The sequence below is a fragment of the Maylandia zebra genome, linkage group LG9 (genome assembly GCF_041146795.1).
Source record: "Maylandia zebra isolate NMK-2024a linkage group LG9, Mzebra_GT3a, whole genome shotgun sequence".
Lineage (NCBI taxonomy): Eukaryota > Metazoa > Chordata > Actinopteri > Cichliformes > Cichlidae > Maylandia > Maylandia zebra.
In genome coordinates, this window is record NC_135175.1 from 8,456,103 (window position 1) to 8,475,663 (window position 19,561).

The window sequence follows — 19,561 nt, forward strand, 5'->3', positions numbered from 1 at the left end:
TAATAATGAGAGCACTGACAGAGTGACACAATAAACAAATGTTAAATTAAAATCAGTGCAGACAACATAATTTTAAAAAAATGACAGAAAGATGGAGAAGCTGATGGATTGGAGGAGCAGTTAAGGGAATATTAGTGCAGGCACCATGACAAATCCATACTCTGTACAGGATGTTAGACATTTAGTGACATTTACCATTCCTTGAGAGACTTCATTGAATCAAGTAGGATATGCTTTATCAAACTGACAATGGGAGTTTGGCTAATATCCACTGAGAAGTAATAATGGCAACAAGTAAGAGAAATCCTACACTGTCTCAACTAGTTTCTTGTCCTCCCATTCATGCGTCAAATTCTTATTTTTTATTACAGCTATAAAACTATAATTGCAAATAGGCTGAGAAAATCACAGCTTTTCCTGTGCAAGTCCTCTCAAACTCTCTATAAATATCAACATTTACCAAACAGCTGAAATCTAGAAAACTCTTATGAGGTGCTGGCTGGGCACTGACCACTTCTCGGGGCAGCAGGGAGTCCTCTGGGCGAATCACCAACAGGTTCACGGTTCCACCCATGGGTGTAGCTCGGAGCAGGGCTACCACCTCTTCCTGGCTTTTACCATTTAGGTCCACCCCACTAACCTGCACGTACATATACACATACACGGAGTCACGAAGCGTAAAAGAAGACTTACAAAAATAAATGTACAACAGATACACAGTCGGAGGCGAAACTAAACTCACTCTTAAGAGGGGGGACTATGGCCTCCACATAACCTTTATGCAGATTACCCTGTGAGCCAGTTGGAACTGGAATTAAATATGGGTTATTTCCCCCTAAAGGGAGCACTCGCTGATTTCCATGTCAGTCTGACTGAAGTATAATCAAAATATTGTTCCATCTAACCACATTTTCTTAGAAATTCAAAACAAAGGGAACGCAGCTTATTCGACTCGCTCCAACAAAGGCTCAGTAAGACTGAATTTAGGAACAAAGTCACATCAGGAAACGAGTAATTTGTCTCTGAAATAACACGCAATCTCACAGAACACACTCGCTGAACACTGTGTCATGGTTAGAGGATGTTTGATGTCCTGCCTCACCTCCAGCAGCCGGTCTCCAGCTTTAAGTCGACCGTCTTGGATGGCGGCGCCTTGAGGAAGGATGTTTTTAACGTAAATTGGAGCACTGCCGCCAATCGGGACATCTCTAGATGTGATGCTGAATCCGAGACCCTCTGGACCTAGTTAACAATTGAAGACACTTAGAAAGGTATTGTGACATTTTACAAAGCACAGCTCATCACTTGTTCTTTTCTTTCCTGGTGCAAACATGCCATGCTGTGATGTTGTCATTTGGTAAGCTTGCCAGCAGTGTGCTCATGATCGGCAGTAAACTGAAAAACTGTTTGTCTGTTGTCATTTTCTATTATCCTTAAAACAGACTGCTCAATAAAATTTAAAGGAACCCTTTCTAATCCGAGCAAAGCACCAAGTCAGTTAAACTTGAGGGATATTGATTTGATCAGTTAAGTAGCAGAGGCGGGCAATGAGACAGCCCCCAAAACAAGAATGGTTTGCAGGTGGAGGCCACTCACATGTTTCCCTCCTCATTAGTTTTGCATTTGGCTAGAGTCAGTGTCACTACTGGCAGCATGACGTGATAGCTGGACCCTGTGGAGGTTGCACAGGTAGTCTGACTTCTCCAGGATGGCACATCAATGTGTGCCATTGCCAGAATTTTTGGTCACGTCAGCATTGTCAGGCATATATGTAAGAACACGGGGGCCACACAAACTACTGAGTACCATCTTGAATTGCTACGATCAAATTTCAGTAAAATGGTCAAGACCAGTGGTCTCCAACCTTTTTAGCGCCACGGACCGATTTTTCACGAACCGGCCTTTAAGGTGTTGCGGATAGATACAACAAAATAAAACCAGTACAGGTACCAAAAATGGGATTTATTCATAACACACGGGAAAAGATTCAGGGAAACCAAGTTAACGATAAAAACGATTAAAAAAATAACAACGAAAAAGCCTGAAAACCATAAATTTCACACCCGAGCCTCAACTGCACCCTGGTACCAAACAACTCATGGACCGGTACCGGTGCGTGGCCCGGGGGTTGGGGGTTTAAATGTCACTAAGGAGCAATTTATTTATGACAGCGACATTTTCTATTTCTGGGTTTCATTTTAAAAGTACAGAAACATAAAAAGTGTATTCTGTGTATAAATACTGCTAAGGGCATACAACTTTTCCCCCCATTATTAAAAAAAGTAACTTTTAATCCACTAAGCAGGAATCAAATGATGGCCTTCCACCATGTCCTGAACCTCCACGAGGTAATACAGACATTCCTGCTTCCATGCTGCCATTTTTTCATATTTCCATGATTGGGTGTGTCTTGAACTCTAAACATAGTATCAGTGCTATGAACCAAAATTGAGTGTTTTAAATGAATGTGAACGGACTTTAAAGCCAATCGTGGAAGTCGCGGTCAGATTAAAGACCAGTTAAGAATAAGCAGAGACAAATGAATGATTATGGATTGGGAAATGCATTAAAACTCTGTTCAATATCCTCTTAAACTAACGTGCAGGACACCTAAATAGTTAAAGTGCTTATTTCTGAATGTTCCCACACTGCACCGTGTGCCAGATTTTAAACCCAAAAAACCCCCTCCAGAGTTTTGGTGCAAAGGCAGGCCACAAAGGCTGTGTAAAAATCATGTCTGGGTCAAAGCAGTCTTGGATGATATATAGGGAGCCTGAGGTTAGCCTAATGGAGAAAGCAGTGATCACTGTGTGTGCACTCAAATTTGTTTCTTAGCTTTGAATATTTAAAGGAAAATCCTCTGTCTCTTCCAAGTGCAGTGAAATTCAACAACCACATGTGATAAAAACACTTCGGGCATCAGCTTTGCAAAGCCATTTGCTTTAAGTTTAAGGGTTGACCTTTAAGGTTGCTCAAACGAATATGAATTGATAGTCTAAGAGGAATCAGGCAAATACAATAACAGGTAAATAAGAAGATCTCTCCGCTCTAACCTTTTCTGCTGACCAGAGCTGTATTTTTCAGATAAAAGCATGACGTAGTTCAAATGTCAGCTACATGTGATAAACCGTGCAAATGCTGCGTGTCAGATTAAACTAGATGAGTCATTAAGAACGTCTTTCAGAGCGGCGGTTAAGATTCCACCATGCATAACCTAGCTGTAGGCATTTCCAAGTTGGAAAGTCGTGTTCTGCGGTTTTAGCCGAGGCTTTTCTGACGCTAACAGCAGTGATTAGCATTCGTGTCAAAGTAGCTGCTCATTTCACAGAGCTGTCAGCACTTCTGATGGTTCATCATGACCTACTTTTCCCTGTATGTCTATTTAGCAGTCTGTCGTCTCCCTGACAGTGATGCCGCTGATGAACAAGGGGCATTAAGATTGAGGAGCGCGGCTGGCAACTTTCTCCTGGCTTCCACGCACAAATAAACTTGCAGAAAGGTGATGAAGAGATCACTTTGAAGCCAGAAAGTTGAGCTGCTGAGGATAACGACGTTCTATGATCTGTCCATCACTGCTGAGCGAGAAGTGAGCAGACAAAAATAGCTGTCATCGTTTATGTTGAATATTAAATGCGCAGTTTGACTGCCAAACTTTTAAATACCAGATCCCACAGTTGCCGTGGGAGGTTCTCCACTTAGTGCAGATGCTAGTCTGTCCTCAAACGACTGAAAATAAGAGGGGTAAACAAATGCAGATGGCATTTAACACAGATGTATCACAGCTTTTGATTATATCCTGCCTTTTTTCAAATCCTCGCCATGGCAGTTGGGATTCCCCTTCCCCTCTGACCCTTTTCACAAACTGCCGCCCAACACGCATCCCAAACCCAACTCAGGCCCATTATAAGATCCCGCTGTTCAAAGTCTACAATCAGCCAATTAGGAGACTACAATCTCTAAATATTCCTGTGCTAATTAACCACTGATGTATTTATTTTAGGTACCAGACCAGGCCGGGGTAAAAGTAATTGTGTCCCTTTCTGGATTAGCTGAAATCCTGGCTCCAATAAGCCAATTAAGCAGCAAACATGAAGAGAGGCTGAGGCACATTAGAATGACTTAATGGGGTGCGTATGTCCTTTTCAACAGCAGTATTTGATTAAGGCACTCTTGTTAATTTGCCATTCAGGATCTGCTCCTGCCACTTGGAACTCTGAGCCACTTAGGCTGAATCACAACAATTACAACGAGCAGACAACAAAACCGCAGAAGCCCTTCTAGAAGTGCATTAGCGTGATGGCAATCAAACGGAACCGTCAAAATGGATTTCAGAGGCGCGTTTCCCTCAACTCAGCCTTTTCCTAATGCTCCGTTAAATTCCCAGTTTAACAACATTTGGACATCTCCATCTGGAGTTCACAAACGGCTTCGAAGTTATGTGCCGGTAAACTCTCACTGAAATCACAGGCTTTGAAACCATTTCTGTTACTTGGGCAATACTGAAATATTTCATAGTGACCATGAAGCCATGCAGCTGGTGGATATAAGCTAAACTGAAGGCGTCAGCCTGGTGCTCGAGTTCTACCAACATCTTTCCGGAAATTAGAGTCGTGTGGGGAAACTTTATCACGTTATAAACACATAAATATAAGTTACACTTCAGCTCCACAGTGTCAAAGAACTCTGCCGGCAGCGCTGGGAAACTTTGCCAAACATGTTAGAGCAGCTTGTGACTGCATGTCCCCAGAGTGGGTCACGTTTACCCCGTGCCGCAGCCCTCACTTTTTCCCGCACCCTTCCCTGAAGCTCATCGCTAAGGCCTCGGTGCCAGCTTTCAAGTAAACATCTGCTCCGGCAACCGAAAAAAAAAAGGAGCAAAAAAGAAATCGACGGAGTCAGGACATCGCCTTAGAACTACTTCACTCTGCTTCCTACTGTTCGCTAATTCACATGAAGATGGCTAACTGGTGGAAATGACACGGCTTGGCAGCGAAGCCACCACAAAGAAATACAACTGCTCCGGTATCAAAGGTCTGTCCAAGTCCACAAATAAACCCAGCTCAGCTGGAAGCAGATGGATTGCCGAAGCTTAACCACAAGACCGCGGTGATGTACTGTAGCATGAACGGATGAAACCACAACCTGTTTTCAAGACGGGGCTGATCTGTGTTTGCTTTCGGCCTTCTCGGTTAAACAAAGCGCAAAGGCAAGAGGAGATTTTTTTTATTTCCAGAAGGATTTCGGTTGCATTAAGAGCTCTTTGACCTTTTGTTTACTCTGGAGTTTTTAAATGCTAGAAGTTGACAAGATATCGCCTTTATCGCACTTAGTAACGGGGTTGATAGACATAGAAGCAAACAAAGAGATTATTGGTCAAATTAATGAAACACTTTAACGCTGTCACATGAGCTGCTTTAGGATCAGCATCTTTCGTGTCTAACTGCAAACTTTCAGTGCATTTAAATGTTTAAATGCAGAAGCCTGTCTTGTGAAGAATATACTCTTTGATGCTGGAGTTTTATCAGATATACAGGGCTCTTCCCCGGCTTTCTGCTGATAAAGAGCGGAGGCCGATGTAATCTGCCAGTGGACAGGCTGACAGAAATTTTGGCAGAAGCAATTCTGAACTAAAAAAAAGCCACTTTTTAAAATTTTCCCATGGTTAGAAGCAAGGTCAACCCACTGTTAAGCCTTCCCCAAGAATTTTCCCACTACTTGCTTTGAAACATACAATTATCACACATATCTCACTTAATAACACAAAAATGTCTAAAAAGCAGATCAAACATGGCGGGCTCATGTCACCATATGATGTCAGCACACATAAATTGCAAACATGATTCTGCTGGTTTTCACTCCTACAGCACTGACCTCGTTTTGCTACTCTCACCTTTCTTCAGTTGGACGTTGAACCTGCGACCTTTGTTCTTTAGGTCGATGGTTCTGGGGGCGTTTGTGCTTATCCTGCGCTGCAGGGAGGGCGAAGGGGCTGACGGGGTCCTGGAGATCAAAATGTGGGGTGGAGTGGCAAAGCGTCTACTCGAGTCTGGGGTGCTCTCTGCCAGTGAGCCATGGTGGCTACAGAGACAAGGGTTCAGAGTCGTTACATGAAATATAGATTCATCGTCAGGCTCCTGTAATGTAATGTATAACGCACAGTAATGACTTTTCACCATTAAATAATAACTGTATTTGTAGCAAGAACCTTTTCACTGGCACAGACGGAGGATTGATCGTTCTGTATAACTGACATTATGACCACAAACACAAACCCACATCTTTGTCTTTCTGGAACTAGGCCAGAGTTTTTACAACAATTAACAGAAACCACAGGCAGATAAAACAGGCTTTTGACAAGATGATCACCGATGCAGACTCAGAGGTCTAAGGTACAAATTACAATTAGGCTGCTCTCTTGTCTTTTTTTTTTGCGTAGCTTTTAAACTCTGACGGATTTCCAGTGAAAGTCTCTGACTGCTGCAATTACAACAGCACTCCCTTTCACACACATCAAATCTGTGGCAGCTTTTTAATTTTTCTTTTTTTCTTTGATTTATTGATTTTTCTTTGTTTCATGTATGAGAACAGTGTGAAGGTATCTTGGGTAGAAAAAATAAACTATTTAGTAACCATTCAATAAAAGAAAAGGGAGGTGAAACCCACTTGTGATTGAGGCCCGGTGGTTGTCCTGATCTGGACGTCAGCGGCCCGGTCAGACTGGACCTGTCTGCTGGCTGTTGAGACTCCTGGCTGAAACGAACCCTGTTCAGCTGAGGTGGGCTGCTCAGCTCCTTCTGTGCTGACAGCAGCTCATATTGCTTCTTCATGGCTGCAGGGACCACGTGGAAAAGGATAACCTGGGAACGCATCGCCTGCTTGAAAATGTTCTGTGCTCTGAAGGTGAAACAACATAGAGCGAGGGAGAGAGCGGTAAGGTCACACAGACAGAAATGAATTAGCTTTAAACATGATAAGAGATACATGTACAATGATGTAGCACCAAAGCTTGGCAGATACAGAAGGATAAGGAAAGCCATGATGCACTGTATGTTGAAAGGAGATACAGAGAGTTGAGACCTGCGCGGCTAATCGCAGGACTACTTCCTGCAATGCATTATGGGGCAGAAATTACATTATCTATAATTACAAGCATCAAGACGGGTAAGAGATAAGGACAGTAAGTGGTGCATCAGTCATAAAATATTACTGCGTGTGATATAGGTTAAATCTCTATACTATGCGGTCATTTGTGTGTTTGTGTGAGTCTGTTCATGGTTGGAGATAAATGGTTATGAGTTGACTCAACAATCAGAACAGAGGTGATGAATCATGCACCAGGGAAGCTTTACAGACGATGAGTTCCCAAGTAAGCAGACACACACACAGAATTCATTCCTTAAACACAAAATGGGGCGGGAACACACAAACACACCGAGTCTCGTATGAGTTTGGGGGAGGCCAAATATGCCGAGACAAGAGCTCGCCATCATTCCCAGACACAAGAATTGTTTAGTCTGGTTTGCCAGCAGCACTTAGCATATAGATAGGCTGGCCAGGAGTGAGGCACACTGCAGCATAAGGGGGCCAGAGGCACAGTGGATGTCTGGATTCCAGCAATCCCATGTTCTTTTTCCAGCCCCCTCCCCATTACCAGCAATACCATGCTGATTCTGTCCCAATGACAGCCGCTAAGCCGCTTCCGCCGCAAACAGACAGCACTCCACGCAAGCCGCGTCGCAGAGGCGAACGCGCACCGAGCTACTTCTGCGAGATTTGCTCTCTCCTGTTTTCATTCTTATGGTAATTTGCAAGAATCACTCGCATATGCGCACTGCAGGGTGATGACAGGCTGGGGCGAAGTTTGTGTGCGTGCATGCGTGCTTTGTACGCAAATGTTCCCATGCGCATACGCGCTGCCATCACTCCAGCAATCAGCCTCTGCGCGAGCCTGATTGAATAATAAATTACCCCCATCAATGCATCATTACATTCAGTTAGATTAAGCGCTTCAAAATATTTACCCATGCAAAACAATCCAAGAAGATTAGACTATCACTTTAAATTGTCACTCTCTGTGGCACACAATCAACGATGGGTGGGGGTGGGGTTAAAGTTTTGTTCCTTTGCCTCATTTTTATGCAAACGCCCCCCCCCCCCAAAAAAAAAACAAAACATCACAAACATCATAAGCGTGCAGATGCCGGTGAGGAGGGTGTGTTTGGAAGGAGAGGCTACAAAACATCACTCCCTTGTGGATTTGGTGGGTAAGCTTCTTTCACAGCAGAAAAGAAAAAAAAGCTGTGAAAGAAACTGCGATGTTTACTAATGACAATAGGTTCGTTTTAAAGGATTCTGAAACCTTAGTGGGTTTGTATGCAGGGTGATAAACAGATTAGCACAGTGTCTCCAACTGCTTCCATTTAACAAGATGCTGGAGAGCTTTTGCTATCACACCTTTCTTAAGAAACATTCCTACAGTGATACAGTTGTTCAGAGATAATTCATAGCTACTGACTTCACTTTTGAAGGCTAAACTTTCTGTCATTTTTGCAGCATTGTGGTTCAAAGCCCACTGTTTTTAGATGTGCAGGCCCGGTGCGACTGTTGTCTGGGCCTTTGGTAGCAAAAATCTGGGCTATTTCTTTCTGTGGAGAGCTGAACAGACCACTTTATACAGTGCCTCGATTTTTCAGCCTCGAGGAGAAGAAATCCATTTAATACTGGTGCACGCACACACATACACAAGTGCAGAAATGCCTTTGTATGTCAGTATCACCGCATATATGTGTCCGTGTCCGTGCTGCGTGAGATGCCACACATTCACGCTTATATTTACGAGTGTTTAAAGAGACAAAGGTTATGACGCGTTGGCAGAAATGAATGGAGAGAAGAGTGTGGATAGTTTGGGATCAGAAAGCAGCACAGCTGTGAAGGACTGCAGGTCACTGAGACCTATTACAGGAAGGCCAACAAGTCGGTCATATTTCTGTTTTATTGTGCGGCTGTGTGGGTGTCACGTCTCCCCGCAGTTTGGATTCCGCTTATCAACAGCAACGCTATTTACTGTCGCTGCGCTTAATGTCCAACACAGTGCTTTCGGTGTGAACTGCATCACTCGGCAGACAGTGCTTCCCTACTATTGGAGGAAAAGGAAAGTAAATTAAAATCAGCATGGCATCCAGTGACAAGAAGAGAGGTTACCAGAAGGAGAAAATGTCAGCTGACAAAAATAGCTGTGTTCAGAATAATACTGCATGCAAAAAAAATGTTCCAAGCGTCACTATGGAAAGCTTACTGTTCAAAGCGCAGGTTGCGAATGTCTCCCTGATTAATTCTGACGATGCAGTCGTTCTCCTGGAAGAGACGCTCCTGCTCTGCTTTGCCTCCGGGCTCCAAACGCTTCACTAGCAAGCCCTGTGTCCTGCAAAGGTTCATGCAACAGGTAAGTCATAACACAAGACTTAGGCAACTACTGTCACAATGAAATTGCACGTGTACTTTTAAAAGTTAATGAAAAGGTAGAGAAAGAAACGTAATCAAGAAACCTAATCAGAATGGATGGAGCGGAGACAAGAAGAGAGTGTAGAAGAAGGTACAGACAAAGACACATTTAGGGTTTGAGGTATTGTTACAGGAAAAATGATTCTATGTTTCTTTACCTTCTTTTAAATGTACAAAGATGCCTTTTGTCTGCCCTTTGCCTATGGTTAGATTAGTTTAGAATAATCTTTTTAGACTTTCTCAGCAAAGACATACTGTTTTGGGACATATTGTTTTAGATTGTTTTATCTCTCACAGCCTTCTCCCAGCTCTCTGCTGACGAGACTAGCGCCACATATGGAGTTGTTTATTTTATTTGTTTTGTATTTTCTTATCCTGTTCTCACTGTCTTTCCTATAAAAATTACCAAGCCACTGTGCATGGTGTGAGTTGTTCTTAGCAGCTCACCCGTGTACACGTTTGATAAAGAAAGTAACTTTGTCTCATTGTGTCTTTATTTCTCCTGGGTCTTTTACAGAGTTTTCCCCCAACAGGTATCACTTGAGAAAGCATCATGCTAAAAACAAATGTTATTGCTATGTTTAGAAAAAGAAATGAAAGGTGTAGAACCCAAAGAACATCATCCACACAGTGAAGCTTGGTGGTGGGAGTATTATGCTGTGGAGATGCTTCAGTGTGTCTGGAACTGTGAATCTTGTCACGATGAACAAAGTCATGAAAAGAGAAGGACGTGAAGACCTTGAAAGAAAACCTCAAGCAGTCAGCATTAAAATGGTAAATGGACTGATTCTTATATAGCGCTTTTCTACTCTCCCCGAGTACTCAAAGCGCTCTATACAACATGCCAATCACACCCATTCTCACAAGCACTGACCCAAAACTGAATGCTTTTCTAACAACATTCACACACGTTCACACTCCGATGGATGCATCGGAGAGCAACTTGGGGTTAGTATCTTGCCCAAGGATACTTGGCATGCAAACTGGAGGAGCCGGGGATCGAACCACCAACCCGATCAGTCGGTGACCTGCTCTACCTCTTGAGCTACAGCCACCCCTTTATCTTCCAACATGACAACATCCCAAATAATGCCTCACTCCTGCTGAAGAGCTACCTCCAGAAGACCCAAGTGACTGCTGATGACTCGCCTGCATTAAACCCTGACTTGAATCCCATTGAAAATCTGTGGGGTGAACTGAAGACCTATGTACATGCCAGAAGACCATCAAATCTGGCCAATTTTTCCAAAGAAGAATGGGCTAGGATTGCTTGGGAGACATGTGTGAGACTTCCTAAAGACTACAACAAATGACTGCAGGCTGTTATCCATCAAACTTCCATTATCCTAAAACTAGGATGTTTTAGAAAAGCTGTGCGAAAATCTCTTGCTCTGTTTTGAAGCACTTGAGAAAAGAGATTTTCATAGAGGAGGGGCTAACGAGTCTGTCCTCATCTGTATGAAGTGAAGCTTTTTGTAGTGCAGCATTGACATTGGTTGCCATTTTATGGCCTGAAGATTTATAACTTTTGCATCAACAGAGTGCCTAAAATATTCAAGTCTCCAACAGAGTTGGGGAAGTAAATAAGATTACAAAATGAGTTTAGCCCATTGTAATGCACTCCGTCAACAAAAGTTAACTTTGCAGACTAGGCTTGGATAGAGTCCTGAATTTCCCTGCACTCATTTTAAGCCTCCGTCTGTCCTTCTGTCCTCCTTTCCTCTTTTTCTTCCTGTGGGCAGGTCTGAAAGAATCACAGGGTGGGTTGAAATAATCCAGACCAACAGCTAAGAGATCATCTTATGGCTTCCAGGGAAGTGCTACAGTCGCCTTCATTGGAGCTTAAGACTAGAGCCGGCTGCGGTGTTTGAGAAAGAAAAAAAACCCAAGAAGTTCCACGGCTGTGCCATCTCAGTAATCCTTAAAAAAAACGCCAACCTTTACCTTCAAATATCCCTCCGCCCTTCTTCCCCCTCTAAATAACTACATCAGTGAGCTCCTTTAGTTAGGCCTCGAGGATAACCACATGCAAAGATATCTGATGGATGCTCACACAGCAGAGCTACAAACTCTGGCTACAAGCTGCAAGATGCCTCTGAGATAGCAGGTAAACTGACTTTAAATGTGTGGTGTCCTTGCATAAACTGACAAAAAAGTTTGGAGGCTTATTTTGAAGAAATTCTGAAATCTACCGGAGCAAAAACCATCAACAAGCTAAACAAAGATGTACCAGACAGGGGTATAAATTAGACCCTAAGCTACACCTTATTGGTGTCAAGGACATAAGTGTCATGCTTCTCATAATTCTCCCTTCCTGTCTCTTTTCCTGGACGCATAAACAGCAGCACATTCAAAACTGTTGTGACCCTGTTTACTGCAGACGTCAAGGGCAGGCTCGCGCAGCTCTTTAGCATTTCAGCCAAACAGGGCCACTCTCAGAACATTGCTTTAATTGGCTGCATAATGTGGACATTCACGCTCACGCCGAAGACTCATCTCAGCCACTCAGCGGGGGTAAATGGGTCGGCATTAAGTTGAAATTAAAGATCACAAAAGGCCCTTCCCTCTTTCTTGGTGTCTGAGTTGCCAGGTCAGGTTAAATGTGTTGAGCAGAGAGTAATTGCGGCCGGCGTGGAAGCAGACATGATTGTGCTTTATCTCCATAAGTGTTGGCAGCTTGAAAACAAAGTATTGCGCACGGAGATTACATCACGGACACACGCTAATGACTTCTGATTTGCTAGCAGACTGGAGACGGTACAGTAGATAAAGGAGTTTTTGGTTGATCCCTGATCAGTATTCAAGCCGCGGCAGAGCGGACTGGGGATAAAGCGGCATCGTTTAGAGATTTAAAGAAGATGATGATTTCGTGAAAAGCACTATTATTGTGTTGGCTATAATCCCATCCTCTCAAACTGATGGAGGTTCGCTTCTGTTTTTTTTAGAGATACTTGTCAGTTACTTGTAAAGAACTAAAAAAAAATCTAAAAGTCACTCTCAAAGGCTGCAATTCATTAGGTGGCAGATGTAAGCAAAAAGGGATTTGTAGTTTGTGGATTCTCTGCAGCCTCTGGGGGGGGGGGGGGGGAGGGGAAGAAAGACTCTTTAAGTCTCGCTTCTCCTCGAAAAAAGGAATCAGCATCTTACCGCACCATATGGCTTTACTCCATCTTGTGGCTGGGTAGCAGTGCTGATTTGGAGGAGGCCACCTGCTCTCATCTACTGCCTTTAATCAAATAATAATCCAGTCAGGATCCATTTATGCATGGCAATTATGTCCGCAGTTTGTTTACAATTGAAGACGGTCATGGAATGAGAAGTTCATTAAACTAGGAACGCATCTGGAAGGGGGCGTGCGTGCGTGCGTAGATGTACGGGATATTTGTGTGTGCACGTTGCTCTCAAGGTAGGTAAGTGACGATGCACTGAGAACTGTTTTTGCTTGTAAAAGGAGTCTGAGAGGGAACACACTTCTCAAGGTCGGTCCGAACTGCTCACAAACTGCATTAGTGTGAGCTCATTTTCAGGTAAGTATCTGTGCATTTCAGTGTGTGTGTGTGGCAGGGAAAGATTCTTCCTGCTAGAGTGGCAGAGTATCTAAGCTCTCTCCTACAGTTGTCTCCCCCTCCTGCTTGGATCTGACTTGATGTCAGTGCAGTGGAGCAGAATACGGGGGCAGCCTGATGCTGGAGTGCCTGCAGTTCCTTGTTTGCTGTCTGGTTTTGCTGGCAGTCTGACCCCTCTGGCCCTGGTCTAGACACTAATGACAGCCCGCTGAGCCTAATGCCTCCTGTCCCAGTGCACGACGCGCAGAAAAAGCTCGGACAGGCCATTAGCATCATCCCACTGACCAGACAATAAGTTTTATCATGGCTGAAGTTAATTGAAGGCTGTGATAGCTATTAGTGCCGACCTTAGCTGATGGGGAAGAAATTTACTGCCGGCGCAGCGTTAATGTTGTTTCCTCCAAGATGCTGTCTGATTTAGGGGCAATACAGGGGAGCTTAAGGACAGCAGTGCATCTAATGAGAGCTGAACTGCTTAAGTTCCTTTAGAAATCGTTCCCTCCGTTAGGCTCACCTCATCCTGAATCACTATTTTGCAGCTCTGACTCAAGGTGTCAAGATGGAGTTAGTGCGAGGTCAGAGCTAAATATAGTTTCCTGACACTTGCTTATAAACAGCAATGAGATTAGTGTCTGAGCCACCTTCAATGACACCACTCCCCTTTCTCCTCCTCTCCCCCTTCAAATGTCATTCCGTTTGATCTCCTCATTCCGTCTTTCCACCTCATCCCTGACTTTCCTTCTCCAGTGCTGAGTAGTCACATTCACCTTGGTGGCGAGCCAGTTCCTTCTGGCATGCAGCAGGGATCTGTGTTATACACAAGCTTTTAGTTTGATTACATCTAACCGCTTCCTCTGTCCCCCCTTTTTTCCTTTCTTTTTTTTGAAACTCAGACGCCTCTCGTTCCCTTGTCATCGACACTCCTATCAGTTAAAAAGACAGAAAAAAAAAAGGTGAGAGGAAGTAGTCCAAAGCAAGTTTCAAGACAACACGTGCACAACGATGACCGACAACCCAGTTAGAAAAAGTATTTGCAAGACCTGGAGAAAACTGTGCAGTCGAGAGCAAAAACTACTTTCATCCATTCGCCTCACCACTGGGAGCTTCAAAGCTGTGGGATGTGAGCGGTGCTGAGTTTGGGTGTGGCGTTTCAACAGCGAGGCTCACAATAATAAAAAAAGATGACTGCAAGAATCAGAGGCAGTTAAAAAAAAAGAAGAAGAAGAACAGCCTTGAGCAACACATAAAAAGAGATATGTAAGACAGAACAAAGGACAGAGAGAGTAAGAAAAATGAGTGAAATAATGAGTGAGAGCAAAAAGAAAGCAACACTGGATGGTGAAACTGAGATGCACTGAATTTCAGCTTGTGTCTGTTTTGTTTTTTTACCTGATATCATGTGAACTGAAAGGCACTACGTGGATCCCCAGGGGCCCACCTTCATTGGACACCTCGACGGGCTTGAGCATGCTTCTGCGGGATGGTGATGGATGAAGCCAGAAAGAAGAGGAGAAGGGAGTAGGAGAGAAGTGTATGAATAATAATGATAATTAAAAAATAACAGAAGTGAAAACAACATGTAGAAATGCAGAATGTAAACAGACGGCACAGTCAAACACGACATGAGGTCAGTGGGATGCGCAGGAGTGGGGGCGTGAGGGAGTGGGGTCCTTATTGGTGGGAGGCCTCGCTGAGTTGCCTGTGCTAAGTCATCCGTTACAAAGCGCAACTGGTGGACCTCAGGGTCGATTAAGGATCCAAATGGAGGCTCCAATTAAGTGATTAAGATCAGACTGCTGTTGCGCTAAAAGAACTAATTAATTGAAAACATATAAGAGAACGGGGGCGGGGGAGGGAAGGGAAGGGAGGAAGGCTCATTTGTTCCGATAAGGACGTGAAGACAAATCAACACGACCCAGATACGCGTGACGATGTTTACAGACTGAGGCCTTGGTCTCGATGTTTGGGTTGTTACTGGCACATGGTCGTAAAGTGGGCGGCGAAACAAGAAATTGGTATGCAGCCATTACAATAATCGTGATTAACTGTAATTGTACAATTTCACTCTTAACATGGCGTATGGGTGGGGTTGTGGTGTTAGCGGTACGCCACTCACTCTATATGAAACACTGGTGAATGTTCCAGTGAGGAATCGGCCCTTCCTACTGGCTCCGTCCGCTCGATTCTCCTCTCGTGTCTCCTTTGCTCCTCTTCCTCATCCTCCTCCTAATAGAAAGAGAGACAAAGAAAAAAAAGACAGGATGAATTGGATGAGTGCTTCAACAGCAAAAAAGAAAAACCCCTCAAATTCTGTCATTATTGCTTTCGCTGTGCTTGCATCTCGCCCTCTCTTGCTTATATCTCTCTTCTCCAGCTTTTAATTTAATTACCTGAAGAAAAAAAAATGTATCGGCCTGTTTTAAATCAAAGACTCTTGAGCACAGGAGGGACCGTGCCCCTGATGCTGCTGCAGAAACCATCCCTCTCTAGCCAAAAAAATGTTCAGTGGTGCCGTGATTAAATGCAGCGACTCCATCGGTTTGCCTGACCGATGAGGTGGGCCCGTGAGGTGATGGGATCAAGGTTTAGAGCTAAAGAAACAGGGATGCTCCTGTCTGAGCTCCATCTGCGTCTTTCACTCTCCTCATTTCATTTGCTCATCTTCCTTCAGTGCTGTTAGGCAGCGGAGCAGGAGAGGCAGTGCCTTTAACGGGAAAGCAGACATCCGAGGACTTAACTAAGCTCTGGGAAAGAGGCAGCAGCTTCATGCTCTCCTTAATGGAGGATGAAATCTTCATTTGGCTCTCTTTATGTGGATGGTACAAATTCAGCGGGCCACTTACACACAGTGATTACATCCCGCATGTAAAACAGGAGGGAGACATATCTAATAACACAGTGTTGATTTTCATGTAATTGTCAACCCAAGATTAGTTGGAGGGCTCGTCATCAAGTGTTGAGCACAGTGAAGTCTTTTGTTTGGTTGTTTTAAATAACGGGACTTTCTTTTTCAGTCCTGTTATTAATGGCTGGTCCTCGTGCATGTGCGCGTGCGTGAGCTTGTCAGCATCAAGACAGCGCATCGGCTCCTTGGGAGGATCTGCCGAAATGCTTTGTTAGCCACTGCTTTTTCCCCACCCTCACCCTTCACCTTCCTCTTTCTCTCTTTTTTACTAAAATGTCAAGCACATCCAAATAGGTCTTGCGCATTCTTGGTTTCTTTATGGAAATTGATTCAACCCTTTTCAGGGGCAGGGATATCTTTGGTGGCACTCACTCTGCTATACAGAGGCCCCGTCGCCTATTTATTTGTTAGACTCTGGGGGAGGGTTAAGGTGGGATAGGGGCATGAAAATTTCATCAGCAGCCCACCTTTAAAGACCTTGTCGCACCCTACCTGTCTATTTCCCCCTTTTCTATGAAAATGAATAAATCACCCCCCACCACCACCACCCTCCACGCCTTTAATTACACGTCAGCCGAGGTGCCGGGTGTCTCACGGGGCCTTTTATTCATAAAGCTTTTTTATGAACTCAAGCCCACCCCCCACCCGTCCTTCCCCAGGTGGACGGCTAGATTTTTTTTTCTCTTTGACGTATACTCTGCACAAAGGACCTGACCACCTGTGGCAAACTATAAATAAAGATGGGAGGCCATGGGGTAGAGCGGGCGGCTGAAATTGGACAAGAATAAATACAGGTTTAGATCTCTGCTACAAGGCAAGACTGATGGAGAGGCAAAGAAACGTGTGGCCTTTCAGAAAAAGACAGTTTTCACACTCGGTGAGCAGATGACTGTGAAAGGTGACAGTGCTCAACAAGTTTGCGTTGTTAACCGAAGTCGCAAGTGTATCATCGCTAACACGTAATTAATTTGCATTTAAAAAAGCTGTTAGCAACAATCCCCTGCCTGTTCGTTTGATCTTATAAGTTGCAAACCCTTATGGTGAGACTACGTAAGACTATGTAAAGGAAAGACTAGAGAGATCTTTTGAATTAGGGAGTGAACAAAGAAAGAGAAAGACGACACTGCATCTGTGATCGTTCCCTTCAGGGGAGAAAGGCAAAGGGCTTCTTCACTTCCACCTGGCCAAAAATCGCAGTGCAATCAAGTGCGGTGTGCGAATGTGACAAGTCAAAATTACCATAAAATGGCACAGGTAGATATGAGAGCAGTGCCAGAGCAAGGTGATATGTCTATTCAGCTGTGAAGCTGTGAAATTGACAATAAAAAAGGAACTCGTGATAAAAAAAAAATGTACAAGAATCACAAGATTGAGCAAAGCCCTAAGTGAGGGATGTAAGAGCGAAAAAGGTAAGACAAAGAAAGAGGTTAACCCTTTATCACCCAAGTATCATACAGGCTGCTTGGACTTCTTACAGTAATATGAAGCACACATGGTTAATCTGTGTTGAAACAGCAGTAACTTTTCCTCTACTGTGATAATACAGAATATCTCCGTAAAGCTCGTCTTCTCTTCTTTCCAAAACTATTTGAATTTTGTCCATCCATCCTCTTCTGCTTATCCTTCGCAGGGTCACAGGGGGGCTGGAGTCTATCCCAGCTACCATAGGGCAAGAGGCAGGGTATACCCAGCCTGACACAGGGCTAACACAGAGAGAAAGACAACCACATCCACACCTATGGGCCTGTCAGAATCACCAACTAACCTAACTAACCTACTCACATATCTATATTATTGCTAATATATATTGTAATATATCTATATCACTAAAGGACTTCTGGATGGATGCAAACTGCATTTCGTTGCCCTGTACCTGTGCATGTGCAATGACAATAAAGTTGAATTCTATTCTAATTCTATTCTAACCCCACTAACTGCATGTCTTTGGACTGTGGACATCCTAACTCCACAAAGAAAGGCCTTGACAAGACGGTGGATGTGAACCAAAGACCTTCTTGCGGTGCTAACCAGTGTGCCACCATGCTGTGGGCGTGTCACATTGGTTAGTAATCAAAGAGGACATGTTTGTGGTATAATCTGGTCGTAATGAGTTTCCTATACACATGTATAGTAAATCCCCACACAGCTCTGACCATCCTGCACACTAGATGTTGCATTCATCAGCACCAAATAACCACAAACCACAGCAACAGCCGGCACTAGTGTTTTTAAGTGATAAAAAGTGTTTCCCGTGCATTTGAAGATACCACATGTTTCAAAGTTAAGTCAGTTTTTTTAGCCAACAACAGCAAAGCCTCTTCATTATCTTCCCAGACAAAATCAAAGTTTTAGAAAGACTGATTTCTGAGACTGAACATCACAAATAATGGCTTGTTAAAAGTGACTTTTATGCAGTCAAGTGCTCAAGTATAGCTCCACACTTTCCAACGGAGCGTGTGGTTAAGCCGGCATCACAGGGGCCAGTTTCCTAGTGACCGGAGGCAGATGCAGAAGCCATTTCTCTTTATATTCGCTGCCAGCTCGTTCATTGTCTGTCCTTGTGTCAGCTGTAAAGATGAGCACTGAGTGACAGCAGAGGAGAGACACAACCTAAATATACATCCGCAGCTTCCTGACCCCACCATTCTCCATCTCTATTCTTTTTCTCTCTCCTTTTTCCCTTTCTCTGAAAAACATCCATTTCTCCCCCCCCCCCCGAGTGCTTTTAGCACCCTGTTGATCCCTTGGTAACCAGTAGAGTGGGGATGCAACAAGGCTTTTCAACTCTCTAGCTTGCCCTCTCTCCTTTTTTTCTCCCTCCTCCCCCCATTTCTCTCCCTTCCTCACATGTAATAGGGATGGCTAAGAGCCCTGATGTGTGGCCAAAAAAGTCTGCCAGCCTCTGACAATAAAGGGAGAAAAACTAAGGTTACAGGCTTGGCCATCGGACAGCTGCAGCATTAGATTATTGAAAATCGTATAAGAGGAGGAGAAAGAAGAAGACAGCGAGGTGGAAGGGACACGCATGCAAAGTGCAAAGCCTTGTTACCATCAAATAGACGTGCTGCTTGGACAGTGGTTGGAGGTCCGAAGGGAAAGCAGACTGGGAAGGATGGAGGTAGCAGCTGTTTGATCAGGAGGGGGAAGTCTACCCACACGCAAACACACAAACATGCATACTCACACACATTACTTCTTGAGGGTTAGGGCAAAAGGCGGCATGTTGAGGAGCTGTCATCCTCCATCAACTGGTGTGCTAAAGCAGACCTACTGTAAGTGTGTGTGTGTGTCATGCTGTTAGCCATGGGGAAGTACAAGATGTAGCTGTTACAGAAAAGGGTGGGGGGGGGGCTCCCTCCTGAGTCCATCTCTGGCATCGAGGGTTTAACAAGGACAGGTTCAAAGGTCACAGCAAATGGTGTGTTTCTGGCCACCGCCCCTCCTTTAGGGGGCTGAGCTTCACATCTGTGTGACAGCTTCATGTGTGGAACAAGCCCCCCCCCTTCCCAGACATTGTTACACACACCCCCTTACAATGAGCCGTCTGTGCTCAGGAGAACAATGGTGCCAGGGAACAGGATATAAAAGC

The 19,561-nt window shown here is 44.2% G+C and overlaps 1 protein-coding gene across 2 annotated transcripts in view; it reads right to left on the minus strand.

The window, feature by feature from the left end:
* The window catches only part of LOC101476097 (partitioning defective 3 homolog), a 351,693-nt gene that overhangs the window by 179,587 nt on the left and 152,545 nt on the right, over positions 1-19,561 (minus strand). For both annotated transcript variants that reach the window (XM_076887953.1, XM_004568509.5), the window contains exons 6-12: positions 15,184-15,293; positions 14,457-14,540; positions 9,296-9,421; positions 6,664-6,894; positions 5,891-6,078; positions 1,103-1,242; positions 512-640 (exon numbers count right to left, since the gene is read on the minus strand). In XM_076887953.1, coding sequence (XP_076744068.1) covers positions 512-640; positions 1,103-1,242; positions 5,891-6,078; positions 6,664-6,894; positions 9,296-9,421; positions 14,457-14,540; positions 15,184-15,293 — 1,008 coding nt within the window. The remainder of the gene's footprint in view (positions 1-511; positions 641-1,102; positions 1,243-5,890; positions 6,079-6,663; positions 6,895-9,295; positions 9,422-14,456; positions 14,541-15,183; positions 15,294-19,561) is intronic.